The sequence below is a fragment of the Mya arenaria genome, chromosome 6 (genome assembly GCF_026914265.1).
Source record: "Mya arenaria isolate MELC-2E11 chromosome 6, ASM2691426v1".
Classification (NCBI taxonomy): Eukaryota; Metazoa; Mollusca; class Bivalvia; order Myida; family Myidae; genus Mya; species Mya arenaria.
In genome coordinates, this window is record NC_069127.1 from 32131095 (window position 1) to 32147033 (window position 15939).

The 15939-nt window shown below is 35.0% G+C and overlaps 1 protein-coding gene and 1 long non-coding RNA gene across 3 annotated transcripts in view; both read left to right on the forward strand.

The window, feature by feature from the left end:
• LOC128238166 (putative inhibitor of apoptosis) overlaps positions 1–15939 on the forward strand; it is a 31342-nt gene that overhangs the window by 12669 nt on the left and 2734 nt on the right. For both annotated transcript variants that reach the window (XM_052953780.1, XM_052953781.1), the window contains exon 10: positions 14472–14641. In XM_052953780.1, coding sequence (XP_052809740.1) covers positions 14472–14641 — 170 coding nt within the window. The remainder of the gene's footprint in view (positions 1–14471; positions 14642–15939) is intronic.
• Positions 936–12831, forward strand: LOC128238167 (uncharacterized). Its single transcript, XR_008261638.1, has 4 exons — positions 936–1768; positions 10353–10555; positions 11726–11932; positions 12412–12831. It is a non-coding gene; the product is annotated as an uncharacterized LOC128238167 (long non-coding RNA).

Genomic DNA, 15939 nt, shown 5'->3' on the forward strand with positions numbered 1-15939 from the left:
TCTCATTTTTTCTAGCTACGTTTAATCATAGATTTAAACGCTATTGACGTTACATTGACGCCTGGGAAGGGCTAAAACTAATAGTGTCATTACTTGTAGCCCAACCCGTTTGTTCTTCTTGTTTGATTTGATTGTATGTGTATGTGTAAAGTGTATGTAATTTATACTGTTGACAAAAAATAACAATACAATAGTATCTAACATAAACTCAAGTCACGTTTATTGTACGTTGCACCGTGTGACTAGGATGCATACACAAACGTCTTGTCGGGTCCAGGGTAGGCATTTTAAGAGCCACTAGATTCCTAGATGTTTTTTATTGTAAATATTTTTTTTTATGTCGTACTATTTTCTTTCCTGCAGATGAGGCATCCTAATAACACTCAATGTAAATTCTTCGCTCTTAAGGACACGAGAATGTGTATTTAAGAAACTTTGACCTAGATTTCGACCGTATTTGAGTTATGATATAAATAGAATCTCAAATTATTAAACTCGTCATTTAAAAACGATAAAAAACTCGGAAAAGCCTCTTTTTATCGTTTTAAAATGAACTCGTTTAGTAAATTTGATACAAAATAAACACTCATTTGAGATCCTCTATGTAAATAATACTTTCTGCAAATGAACTGAGCATTACAAGATTAGCATTGAATGATCGTGACTTACTCCGCCAAAACCATCTTGAAGTGAGTTTCGAATCAAGTGCAACATCTAAAGCCTTTCAATCGACTTCACACATTAATAAAGCCGAGTGCCGCCATCGGCCATTGAGCATTTAACGCCCATTAAGGTCCATACAATTTCAGTTTCCATTGGTTTCACATAAACCGGTTAAATAAATCGTATTCTTAAATTTTGCTCTTTAAAGTGCCAAAATACTGATCGAAATCGGGGCGTTACAAATTGCAGAATGACAATATGATCGTTTTTAGACTGTCGGCTGCAAGCCGACAGTCTTTAGAGAGCGGTATTTCAGAAACGCGACTAGTCGCCTGACACGACATATTGAACATGAATATATTAATACACACCACCGGCGTAGCAACAGAACTACTTACGTGAATGTGGGGCGTCAAGTACCTGCTTATGTGTATTTAACGCGTTATTGCCTTTTTTATGACAAACATTGCGTGTTACTCTTAGTATAGTTGTACCGTTGCAATTTGGTGAGTTTTATTGAACAAAATAATGAAAAATAATGAAAGTATAGCATTTACATACGAAGTCATTTTACCCTACATCCAATAGTAAGCTACACCACATGTTTGAACCCCGTGTGACGTCACACATATCCCGGCATTCAAGACTGACCCGGCAAACCCCGGCAAAGAACTTATTTTATGAATGAAAGCTATTAAGAAATAAATCATACGCGGTTAAAGAGTTCATGTCATGCAATATTTTGTGAAATAGCTTTTATGTTTCAAATGATTTTTTTTTTCAGCAGCAATCAAACTATTGTATTTGTTTGAGTAAATTATTTGGATTATACCTATCACAGTTTGTCAACGTTATGCCTATTGTTATTTTGGACTATAGGGTGTAGTTTTTAAAGTCATACACAATATGGCGGCGATTATGCGGAAATGAAATTGAATGTTACTTCGAACACGTTCTTCTACAAAATAACCGACCTGTATTTAGTGCTATTGCTTTAACATCAATCGAAGCAAAAATGGCATCAATGTATGCGTCTAAAAATGTTAAATTTAGATGGAGACAATCCAAATTAGCTGCCAGGAAGTGATCGATTTCGGACACGAAGGTACATGTACATTAGTCTAAAATAATAGACGTGTTATACGGGATTCTTCCAATCCCTAACGTCTAAACGGTTTTGTGCAAAAAGCGGGGGTGTTTGAAAAATATTGAAATTGTATTAAGTGAAGTATTTTATGGTTGAAATGGACAATAAAGTAAAGATTTATATTCATATTTTACCATGGAAGTGCAAAGCTATTTTGCAAAAAAACAAGCATTTAATGCATTAAAACACATTATTCACCTTTTCATTAAAAGGAAAGTTGACTGACACAGACAACAATTATGCCAAGTGGAACAACTTGACCCAATCGTAATAATTCGGCCACCTCCGACAAGCTTCGAGATAATACAATCGTAACAACTCGGCCTTGGCGAACAATCTGAACACCTCAGCCAGTATCCAACAGGGATTGACTATCTCGAAGCTTACCGAAGATGGCGAGTTGTTACAATTGATGGCTGAAATGTTCCGATTGTTGTAAAATTGTGAACTGCAGCCTTGCAGGTGCCCTTCATGTATATATTGTTATGTTTTGACAGAATGAAATGTTTTGACAGAATGAAATGAAGAAAAAACCATCAAACTCATAATTATTTGCTTGATATTACTTTTTGGTTACGGAATTTATATAAAATAACATTATCTGGTAATATTTCTAGTTTGTATGATATGTTATAGATGCAATATGCTTTAACCCGGAATCCCGATCGGAATAACTACCCACTTTTCGTACAAAACAATTTGTACGTGAAGGATTTGCTGTATCAAAAATCGTAAAAAAATCTGTCAACGTACAATTATTTGGACTAGAAGGTACATCTAGCTGATCTACATCTCTTAGTCTAAATATTTGTACATTGACGGACTCTTTTAACGATTAAAAAAAAATGTATATATATATATATATATATGGCAAATCCTTCACTACAACATCTTCATGTTACTTTCAATTCAGAGTTGATTATTCACTAAAATTATTTCGCATTTTTAATTGTTGTTTAACCTGAAACGTCTAAACCATCAAAAAAGAACATATATGCTTCAATAGTCTAAAAAAATAGACGTGTTATATGGGATTCTTCCAATCCCTTACGTCTAATCGGGTTTGTGCAAAACAGGGTGGGGGTTGAAAGATATTGAAATCTTAGTTAGATAAGTATTATATGTTTGAAATAGATATTAAAGGTTTATATTCGTATTTTAGTTATTACCATGTAAGTGCAAAGATTTTTTTCACAAAACAAGCATTTAATGCATTTAAACACAACCATTTTACATCTATGTAAATCTATGCATCGCAGCCTTGCAGGTGATCTTCATGTATAACAGTTTATATCATTATGTTTTGACAGTATGAAATGAAGAAAAACACTCATCAAACTCATAATAATTCGTCAGCTTTTATTTTTGTGTACATAACTCATATTTGAGATATATATAATTATCTGACCTGGAATCCCAATCGGAATAGCTACCCACTTTTGGTACAAAAAAATTGTATGTGAAGGATATGCCATTTCAAAATTTGTAAAAAGATCAGTTAAGTGACTATTATTTGGACTAGTGCTTCAAGTGTTTGATTTATTTTCTCTATAATGTATAATGCACCTGGGTAAAGTCAAAAAAAATGAGGCAAAGTCTTACTTTGGAAGTCGAAAATAAATCTTGCTTTTTTTACTTGATTTGCCTCAAGTTTTATCGCATATACTTTCAATTTCATGAATCAGGTGTTCGTTGGTACAGAACTTGACTCATCTTGAATAATTATTCTTAAGTCCAGAAAACAATTTTTTCAAAATTACCATTGATATTTATGTCACACTCATCCTGTCCATTTAAAAAAAAAATGATACAGTTTTGATCTTATTTTATAGAAAAATGTTAAGTATCAATGCAAAAACACTTTTTTCTTGATAACTTTTGCAAAATTGGAAGAAATTTGAGAAAAAGGACAAAACTTGACTGATTGTTTTCAACACTGCTCCTAAAAGTTTTTCTAAAAGACTCAAATATGTCATGAACAAGAAATGGTATACTTAATAAATGACAGGAATGAATATAAAACCATCACTGAAATTTTCATGGGAGTCAAAGTAACCTCAAAAATTTCATGAAAGGTCAACTTTTGAGCCTAATGTCCTCAAAATGTTACACTCCTGACCTGAAACACCCTTTTCAACAATGCCCTGTTCTTTCTCAGCAAAAGATAAGTGGAGCAAAACCATGTGATGTAAATCAAAGAAGAAGCACTCTTCTTTGAATTAGATTAATACATTGTGAAAATATGTGAGTATTTGATGATTTGTTAGAAAGCAGAGGGCATTGCAAATACTATGGACTTCATTTTTGGGTATTTTTGGAACAAATGATGTAGAATTTTCTCATTATAACTTTTAATTCTAATAATCAACACATTTACACTGAATGCACAATCATTTTGGTAACAATCATAAACTTTATAATGCTGTATATTATATAATATAAATTTGTTACACTCCTGACATGGAATCAAATGTATATTCATGTACTGTTACAAGTCTTACTTACATGAATCCATGAATGTTATCAGTATTGTAGATTGTCTGAGTCATGATTAGCTTACAGTGTACTTATTATTTGTTACAATACTGGCAGTTTTCAATTTAATGAACTTTTATATGACTGCAAGTGGCAAACAGCTTAGATACAAACTTGATGCAGAGTAACACTGTGCATTGGTTGGAAGTAAGCTGTTTTCATAAATTAGAAATAATGTGTTTAAGAAAGTTGCTCAAGAGGTTATTGCAAAAACCTGACTGATGAGAGAGGAATAATTAATTATTTGAACACTTAAATGCCTGTTACACTCCTGACATACTTTATTTCTCTTTTCTTTTAACCACTGAGCTTAATATTTGTAGCAAACCAAAACAATTGGATTCAACATTCATCAAACACAATACTTCTATTATATTAAAAAAGTTCTGAAGGATTTTTTTAAAAAACAATGTCTTGTAACTTTTGTAACTTTAATGAAGAACAACTACTCTTCAAACACAACTTTTACCTTAGAATGGCCGATAAAGTGCCACAAAACCCATTTGCAAATAAATTTCCGTGAAAAAAGGAGAAACATTGTCTTAAATTACAAACAGCAAAGTCCAAGTTCAGAATCAGAGTAGCATTGAGTCTACCTTTGGGTATAAGAAAGTCATAAAGAAGGGCACTTGAAGGGCTATTTTAGAAAAAAATAACTAGGAACTGCAGTAGTCAATATACTGTCCAAACACTTGTTCTCGACACTGTTTCTACACAATCATTTAAGCACATATGCAGACAGGGGCCGTAGGCTTGACAGATCAAACATTAGTTTGATTCCCCTGCAGGGCAGTAGAGTTGGTGCTGGAAGTCTTCCAATGATGTCCTCACTGCGTTGCCAGGATACATCGTCCTTCACAGGCCAGTTGTACACACCATCCGACCTGGTTGCCCGCAGGAACTTGAGCAGAAATTCATCTTCCACATCTTCCAGAACCTGAAAAATTCAAGAAGATTTATCAAGTTTATTATCCATGCACTAGCAAAATTATTTGGCTGCCATGCAAAAATAATGACTGTTTTTAGAATACTTTAGACATGCAGCAGAACAATTTAACTCACCTTAGCTAAATACAGGCATGTGCTCCTCTTCGTCTTGAAATGTACAGCCACAAAGTCTTCTGGTGCAATCCTGAAATAAATGAAAAAATGACAGTGATTAAAGATGAAACATCATTATATAGGATACATATAGCATGGTTTTCTACTGGAGACAAACAGAACAAATTACATGGTTTTATCATTTACCTGGGTATGGGCTCGAGACTGACGTAATGCTCCATATCTGGTAGATATCCAAGCACCAGTGTTGGCAAGCTTGATGCATCTATGTGGATGTCTGCTAATTCCGCATGGACCACTGTAATGCTACATTTTAGCATCTTGCACATCATTTGCAGGCACATATGGTCAGCATAAGTGCCATTCTTCAACATACTGTGTAAGTATGTGTCCATGTCTCTTGTCAGGAAATGGTGGAGCTCAGCCTTTGTAGTCTGAAATGGAGCAATGGGTGTACATTAGTATAGTGACCTTGAATACACAAAAAATGCAATTTTGGTCAAATAACATCAATTGACTTTACTCTTTAAATACATGAAGAACAAGTAAATGTACCTCAGGTAGCTTTTCAATGAAATGAACCAGTTGAAGCCTCAGGTCAGTGTGGGTGTGGACCTCCATCCTATTCAAATCCAACTGGTCGCTTACGGCCCAGAAAAAACAATTTCCGTCACTCGGAGTAGTTCCTCGGATTCTCCACCCTTTTCTTGCTATGCTAGTTTCAAACAGTTGCAGCTCATCATTATTTTGTTCAGTATGTCTCCTGTTTGAAACAATACTTTCTTGCAAGGCATTTCTAACATCTGAACTTAGTTCAGCCACCCTCTCAATCTGACTAGCTACTACAAAGATAAGGTTAATAAAAAGCAGAGCAATAACACAATAGGCAGATAAGCAGTTAGTAGTGACTAAGCAATTAGAAATTATAGCAAATAGTTCAGTTAGTATTTGGATAAAGCCAGTGGTTATGCAGACAACATACACATTTCACAGACTGTGCAAAAGGCTTGAATCTAGAAGTAAAAAGCTGTAAACAATATACACATATATATGATTTGTTATTAACTTGGTTGCATGAAATGTTAACGTAAGCACACAGATTAGATTTTATAAATTGTCAGTTGTAACATTCAGACAATACTCATTTTAATCTCAAGTTTTACAGGAACCGCATTAAAGATGTTTAGTGTCAAAAGCTTGGACTCGAGGACCCTTGTGTATTTACGTGCCTGATTTTGAATGTAGCACTTAAAGTTGGCCGATGTGCAAACGAGAAAAAAAGAATATTTGTATTCTATTTAAGGATACACTGTTCTTCACTGCTACTAGGAATATCTGTTACAAGATTCTTTGGAGACACTGCTTTGCCTGTAGGCAGATGGAAGTGTTTGCGGTCGTTTCGGAACTGCCCAAAAAAACAAGGCCCCTGCTGGTCACTGCAGATGCAGACTGTACAAGAGCAACTCAGATCACTGCAGGTCAGAACATCTGGATCCTTGGAATGTGTTGCTATCATATGAAATGATTGTGTGCCCTTTATGGTTTTAGCAGTTTTGGGCTTCTTTGGCTTGAGGGACGCAATTATTTTGCGAGGAACAAAAATCACACGCTGGTTCATTGGGGCATTCGGATTCTGTGTAAGTGCCAGATATGTCTGGTATGCATTGTTAACAACTTTGCCACCCAGAATGAGGTTTTCTAACTTCTTCTTTATACCAGCACCAATGCCATCACTGGGGCCTTTTCCATGCCCAGATTCAGAGTAGTGATAAACTACTTTAATGTCATGAGCTTTTTCAATCAACGAGATGTGAGAGAATGCATCCTTACACTTGTATTGTGCCGCACAATTGTCGCTAAATCGGTGCAACACCCTCATGGGACAAGGACCTGGGTTGTTTCGGATATGAGCAATGAGCTGGTGAGTGAACGCGTAGACCGCATCTACACTGTGTTTGATATCGTCTGAGACTATGACGAGCGACTCCTTGAAAATTATAGGTTTGTCTAGGGTACTGTTAGCAGCATGTCTCACGATAAAAATTGGATGTAGCGTTACTTGTTTGATGGTCCAATGGGCTGATTCTATTTCATCTTGTGGCTGTAATGAGATGTTTTCAGAAAAGTCCATGACAACTACACAGTGGTCCAGTGGAAGGTTTGCCATCAAAGATGATTCCATTTTATATTGGTAGCAGGCCCTGAATAAATGGCTTGTATATATTACCAGTGAGTCTGACACATCATTGACAAGGTCACCAACACAAACCTTCTTCTCAGTCTGTATCCAACGGCTGGTTTTCTTTTTGGTGCTATCTTTTGCAACATAAGATTCTGGAACAGATTCCCATTGGTGATATTTGACTGTAAGATCTGCATAAGATTCTACCAGTGGCTGGTAAAGTTTGTGTACTGCTTCAGTGCCACAGTGCTGACATTGTCTGTCAACACAGGTTCTCCTTGGAATATCGTCAAAGGGACATAGGGAGAGATCTGACAGCAGTCTAGGTGTGGCCTTAAGTTTAGGCATTGACTTTTGGGCAGAGACCCTGTTCAAGGCTTCAACTTTCTGTTCAAAGTTGTAGTCTTTTGTACAGACGCATACACGTCGACAGGTCATATCCAGACGCTTGTAATACTTGGGGACCATCTTCTTGAATGTGCTGAACTTTCTGTTGAAGTCGGGATGAGCTTTGCTAAACCTTCTAAACAGCTCCAACTTGGTGCATAGAAGATGACGTTTTGGGACATGATTGCCTTCAATGAGAATAGTATCCTTCTTGTTGGGCATTGTTCTAGAATTCTCTTCCAGAAAGCTCTCTAATTTTGGTTTCCATGATTGACGAAATATACAGGCGTTTGAAAGTCTTTTTAGTGGTTTATTTTGTCTTCTTTTGTACTCGCTCATGCTTTTCTTACTCTTCCAAAAGGCACATGGGGATTTTGTGTAAGCCAGTTTTCTTTTCACGTTTGCCAGATACTTTTTCGGCCTCCCAACTTTATTGACCTCAAGCAAATTTGAAATGCTCTCTGTGTCTTCATTGTTTGACTGGTGTGCCAATAGAATCGATTTCCTTTTTGGAGTGGCATTCCTTATAATGTGGGACATAGCATTTGCCCAGTTTTCTGATTCTCTCGGTAGGGTCTTGCATATGCGTTCCGCCCTCTTACGTACAGCTGCTGGCTTCCTTGAAGACGAAGGACATTTTACTTCTGATTTCCTTAAGTTTTTCTCTGCCTTGCCTTTACGCTTCCTACTGTCTCTCTTCCATTTTCTTTGTTTCTCTTTGTACTCACTGTTCACTGCTGGGTTATCTTTGCGTAATGATTTCAACTTATCTTTGTAAATTTTGTTCTCTATTTTCTTCAATTCTTTTGTATCTTGAAGCTTTTCTTTGTATTTGGGGTCATTTTTTAGTTTTTCACGGTATTTTCTGACTCGTTCTTTTGATGATTTTGCATTTCTGTTTTCAGTTTCCAAGCCTGTACATTGTGCTTTACTGCTTCTTAACGCCCTTCTTACTGCAGGAAGGCACACATTTAATTTTCTCATGGTGCAGTTTCATTCAGCCTACTAGGAATCAAGCAAAATCAGTTTGAAGTACAACTTCAAAAAAATGGTCAGGAGTGTAACACTTTACTATCATGGTTTAAAATGTTGACAAAAGTACTTCAAATTAACAATCTAATAATAAAGTTGTACATTGAGGCTCTCATAAGACTCTACTAAAGTACATTAACCTGATAATAATGATTCATCATGAATTACATACATGTGGCAAATCTCTGTTTTCTTTCATTCTTATTTGTTTATTAAATGTTAGTACAATTATAAAGAAAACACATATTATAAAACACATACAAATGATTTTTAGTACCTGCTCTGCTAGCTTCTGCTCACAATTCAATAGCAAATATGATGAAATTTGTTTACATGTGACAAACTTAAAACTGCCTAAAAGTGTTACACTCCTGACATCACTTATGACATCACTTATGACGTCATGTGACAAGCACATGCTACAGAGAACTGTCACTCATGTCACTGATGATATTTCTTTAGCATACACTTATGATAAGACAACAAGAAGTTATGTTATCACAAATGCAAACCTACGAGCATCACTGAAACTGTCAATGTTACACTCCTGACATTTTGGGGTACCTGACTTTAGACACTCACCAAGTCAATAACAAATTGTATATTTCAAAAGAAAATAGTTTAATTTAACCTTTGTACTTGTTTTAAAGTGTTGGAAATATGCAAAGGCAAACTAATAAGGCAATCAAGCTGCAGTCTAGGTGTTAACTCTAAATAAGCGTTTTAGTACATATTTTTTTCACATGCACTCACTTCTAAATGCACGGATAAAAAACATTGTTTAAGGATTTGTGTCATTAAAATACATGATAACAAGTACCTTAAACATCAAATAGTTCAGCTAAAGTAAATAAATTATGAATATTGCTGGGACATTATTTTCACAAAGGCCCAAAATTGGTATTTAATAAAAGATGTCACACAAAAGTGTTACACTCCTGACATTTTTGCGGTGTTTTTTTCAAACATTTTTTTTATTAGTGGAGCAATTTTAACCAAACTTGGCCAGTTTGTTACACTATATAAATGAGACAATAAACACTCACTATAGAAAAGAAAACCCATTTACAGCAGGCCAGGAGTGACCTTAAAGGAAAGTCCTCATTTTTTTTGACTTTACCCACCTGTCAATTGTAGAGCCAAGCTGGGAGCTGCCTAAAAATCAGTTACCCAGTTAGCTCAGTTTGACAGATCTCCATGCAAGTGTTCACATGGTCGTGGGTTCAAGCACCATACCAGTAGCATCTTTTCTCAAAGGTTTACTTTAGAACCCATCATCCAGGAGTAAACAATTATGATTTTTTTATTAAATATTACAGGCCATGTTCTTTTGTAAACTTTCAGATTGAGAAGTGCCTGGATACAAGGCTAGTATTGTTAACATCATCTGATACAATCAACTGGAACAAAGCTGAAATGGCTGCCTGACCTGACTTAAAAATTGGATGGCAGAACATCAGACTAGAAGATTACAAGTATTGAGGTGGACAAAATGAAACCTGAGCCTACCAAAGCTGACAGATTGCACAAGAAACACATAACTGCAGGTATTTACTGAGATATTGTAATTATTTTTTGAAACTTCTCATTCATTTAGGAAGTTCAGTTGAAACAGAGTTGGCAAAAAAAATGAACAAAGGTATATACATTTTGAATTCTAATTCAAATGAGAACTTTACTGGCCAGCACAGAATGATAAAATGCTAGTCTTCCAATATAAATGTGCCTGGTTCAAATCAGTAAAGCTGATGAATGTACTGGTTGTGTAACCAGGATGTGAGTAGGTCTGCACTTGGCTGATAATGCATATCATATGTTTAAGCTGCACTCTCACAGATTGTCTGTTTTACCAACTCTTTTTTTATTTCTTGGTCTTGTAATGAATTATTTTATGCGAATTTCTGAACACTGGACATAACAGACAACTGGAAAAAGGGGATCACTGCTTTCTTATATTAATTCAGTCAAAAAAGACAACTGAAAATATTGGAACGCTGTTTTCTTATTTTAATACGGTCAAAAGATGATGTTCTGTTCCAAGAATCGCATTATTAGTAAAGCGTTAGTAATGCTTTTAACCATAAAACCAATAGTTACAAATGTAAATATAAAAAACATGATCTTATCTTTTGTCAGCTGTCTTATTTCATCAGTTTTCATACTGCTTTTCATTAGCTTATTCCAAGCCAAAAAGTAAAAGAAGTTGTCAAAACCTTCAATCTGTGACTGAGAGTGCAGCACTCTTACAGATTGAATGTTTTGACTACTTTATTTATTTTTTGTCTTGGAACGGGCCAATTTATGTGAAAATGCATGTTAACCATTCATATAAGATTGCTGACAATAAATTTGTCAGAAAATGTTTATATTTAAGTTCAAAATGTTTTATGCATTTTTCTTAAACCGTTAGTTACGCTTTAAGCCATAAAACCTTTGTTTTTGACCTGAAATATGAAAGTCTGCAATCTAATATTTTGTCAGTAGTCTTATATCACTGGTTTGCAGATATTTTAGCAAAAAAATAGGTCATTCCAAGACAAAAAATACAAAAGTTGTAAAAACAGTAAATCTGTGAGAGTGCAGCTTTAAATGACTAAATGTTTTGATTTGGCTCAATTTTCACCTAAAATCTTATAGTTTTGTGGCATCTAAATGGTTTGTTTTTAACAACATTACATGTGCATATGTATATATTTGTTCTTAAATTTGTTTTTTAGATTGGAAGATTCATTCTCTGGAAAGTAGAAAAGGGCATGTTACATACTGTTATCACTGCCATGACAGAAATTATATTGAGGAGCTGGTCCACCTGTAGGAAGAATTGCGCTATTGGTTGGAGCAGCACTATTACCCAGCCATACACCAGCACTTAGTTTGTCAAAGGGAGCATTTCTGAGCAGTTATGGAGACCACTAACTATGCAGGTATGTCATAATCAAAATCTTGGTTTATATATTTTTTTATAATTTAGCATCTGTTGAGAAGAAATTTATTTGTAGATTGAAGGCACACACTATAGATTGATGCCCAAAAATATATTTCTTATTTTAATGCATTATCATGTCTAACTCATTTGACTTAAACGATCAAAGCAAAAGAAATGCAAATGATTAATCTGCAGATATACAAATGTAAGCTTTTTTAACTGGGGAAATTGTTGCCACTTGTCTATTAATTAAAGAACACATTTATAATTAATAATGTTTAATCTGTACACAAATCATATGCCTTCTTTGTTTTAACCATCAATGTCAAAGAGTCCAGCATGATAATGCATTAAATTGAAAAAAAATGCATTAATTAATATGAACCCTTTAAAACAAAGACATTTCATAAATCCAATAAAAAATAATTGATTATTGATGCAGAGTTCAGTTAGAATATAATATAACTTTTTTTGCAGTTGTTGCAGTGAAACTTGCACCAGTGTGTTTTCTGTGGAGATATAGAGATAGTGTCCAGCAATGAAGACCCAACTCAAGATCTGACCTTGTAAGGCCAATATGAAATAACTGTGTGGGAAAATGGGAAAAACCTGCAGTAAGGAATGCACGGAAATCATCAAAAGAACAGTGTTAAATTAATCTTGAATAACTTTACATTTATTTTGTTTGACATAATTATTCATGGTGCAGTGAAAACATTCTTTTTTTCTCATGGTTTTTTAAATTTAGAATTGATAGGAGGGAACATCACTATGTAGTTTCATGTTCATAGTCAGATCAAAACCCATGTACATGCCCAAATGAGCATTCGAAAATATCAAAATGGTACTTGTTGTATGTAGTGTAAGTTAATTAACATAATAAACAGAAATATTTAATCAATTTCAATTTATTATGCCCCTTTCAAAGAAGAGGAGTATATTGCTTTGCACATGTTGGCCGCTACGTCCGTCTGTCTGACAGTAGACCAAAGCTTTTCCGGGTGATAACTCTACAATTCCTAGACCTATTGTCAAACTTGACATGAAAGTTTGGTTTAACCAGTAGATGACCCCTTTTGATTTTAGGGGTAATATGGTCAAAGGTCCCAGTGACCTTGAACAGGAAGGTGTCAAACCATACATCTGACTGATAAGTTGACAATGCCTGCACCTATGGCCCTCAAACTCAACATGGAGGCTAAGTCTGACTATTAGAAGAACCTATTGATTGAAGGGGTCATTGGGTCAAAAGTCAAGGTCACAGTAACCTTGAATGCTAAAAGGTTGTACTAATAATGACTGGACAAAGCCTGCACCCATGGCCCTTGAACAACTTGACTTTGGGGTTGGGCCTGACCAGTAGGTGAGCCCTATTGATTTGTCACAGACCATTGAACGCAAAAAGCTTGCCTGTGTGACAACTCGACAAAGTCTGCACCCATGGCCTTCAAACTTGAAATTTAGGTTTGGGGTGACCAGCAGATGACCCCTTTGGATTTGGAGGTCAAGGTCACATCTCCAATATTGGTCATTAAAACTATGTCATTTACTTATTCCCTGCTGCTAAGAGGATACATGTTTATCAGCAAATATCGGCCATCATCTGAATATGAGTGAAAACTGTACCAACTACCCTCATACTTTGAATAGCATAATCTTAAAACTGCCTCAAAGGCATCTTTTGTCAATGAAAAACCAGCTGTCATTTCGGTCCATGCATATTTCATACAATTGTCCAGATATTCTTGACAACATGGCGCTAATTAATGCTGCAGGTTTGAAATTTAAGACATTAGTTTTTTTTCTTCAGCACCATGCAGATTTATTAACACTTTTATAATAAAAACAAACTAGAAAACAAATTTTAAAGAAATTAGTTTTTTCATGGTATGATGCCACAGCACCATGCAGATTTGTTTTCACTTTTATATCAAAGAAAGTAGCTCGAGCACAAATTTTGTAGATATGTGGACTCTGTTGATAGAAGTTCTGGGAGGCATTTTTAGGCTTAAAAGAGCATCATTTTAAAGTTATATTTTTATTATGTCCCTTGAATCTTGGGTATAGTTTGTATTGTATTTGCATTTTAAAGACATAGGCTTCAACAGACCCTAATGAAATGAAGAAATGTAATTGCTTACTGAAACTGTTATAAGCGACGTCATAAATTGAAGCAATTTTAACATAATGAATATGCATTTAACTAATTTAAAGCGGTTCAAAATTAGGAAATTTGAATTAAGAATCTTGTAGGCCATTGGATACATGATTAAGTAGGGCCAATATATTTGTGCTTATTATAATCACATTTATCCTTCTTCATCTACCTTAAAGAGTGTTCATCATTTGTATGAAATCATTTGATCACGTTTCATTTGAAAGAACTTTGCGGTAGTGTTTGCTTGCTTCAGTTACGTCACCGACAGTCTTGCAGCGCTTTCAGCGCTTTGATTTTATTATACAATTATGATTGACGACAACGCTTTGCTTAGTGTATTTGCAAACCATAGTAAGTACCGGTAGAACATTTTATACAGGTGTGACCGACCACGTACGATGTTTCGCTTGTGACGGGGGCCTGAGGAACTGGGAGGAGGGAGAGGACCCTTGGATAGAACACTGCCGCTGGTTTCCGGCTTGTCCCTTTGTCAGGGGAACCAAGGGGGACGAGTTTATTGCGCTCATTCAGACTATAAATAAGGAAGAGGTGAATACATCTAAAATTTGAATATCTTATAACAATAACTTTTAACCCCCATTAATAGGCACATATTATGCCAATAAGTATATTTAAAAAGTAAGTTCAAACTGATCTTTATTTTCTTTGTTATAATAAAACGACATCATAAGATTTGATTACTTGTCATTTGGATGTTTGGAATCAGTATTAGATATTCATAGGATGGATGGAAAGGCTCGTATTCCTAAACCACCAAATAAGGCTTGAAAACGTATTCCAAGTGATTACAAGACAAATCGCAACAACTCGAAGTGGTACCACCACGAAGTCTTAACATATTTGAAAAAGTCGTTCCATCTCAAATAATAAAAAATACCACGGATAACGATAGTATATTTGGACCATTGTGTTTAAAGTTCAGAAAAATAGAGTGTTAATACCTTTACTGAAAGTAAATAAAATACGAATGGGAACGACTTCTCTAAATAGTATACCACCTCGTAGTAGTACGAGTTCGTGTTGTTACGGCTTCTCCTGTACCCTTCTAAGAAATAGATATTGCTAAATTTTACTTTATAAAACCATTAATTCGGCTGCCGATTATAATAAAATAATACCAATGAATAAAATGTGCTATCTCTCATTGCTGAAATATGTATCGACTTGTAGCCTTGTGTGCGTTTATTTACGTGTATCATGTATGACATATTGAGGGGGAGCGCCGCCGAAGGATTTTTTTAGTATTGTTACAGTTGAATTATAAAAAAAATATCCAAGATGTATAGAGAATAGTATTATTATCAATAATATGTTTTTTTATCACTTTCACGTTAACGTTGATGACGATGGGGTGATTTTTATATGAATGAGTTTATGAATTAGACCACGTTAAAGGTTGCACAACCAAATTTTGACTTTCATTTCATGACCTTAATTTATGGACCCATGAGGGCAACATTGCATTTATACACTATTCATATAGAACCACTTTCTGAAATCCGAGCTTAGTCAAGCACAAATAAATACTACTGTTTTCGATTGTTTGGCACGAATGGCTCTAAACTGTCAGATTTTAAAGATATATTAGCTTCATGCTAGGAAGCAATACCACGAATACTGAGACAAGATCCACCGTTTGTTTCTCTCCATCAGTAGCGATTGGGCCTTACCTTGTGCTGCACATGGACTATAATTGAATTTCTACTTCTGGGTTTGACCCTGTAGTTTTGTTTTATATTATATAGTAGATACTGATCTAGCCCAATACTTACGTTGGATAGACTCCGGGTTCAAAAGTGTTAATCATTTTCTAATAACTTTGGAAC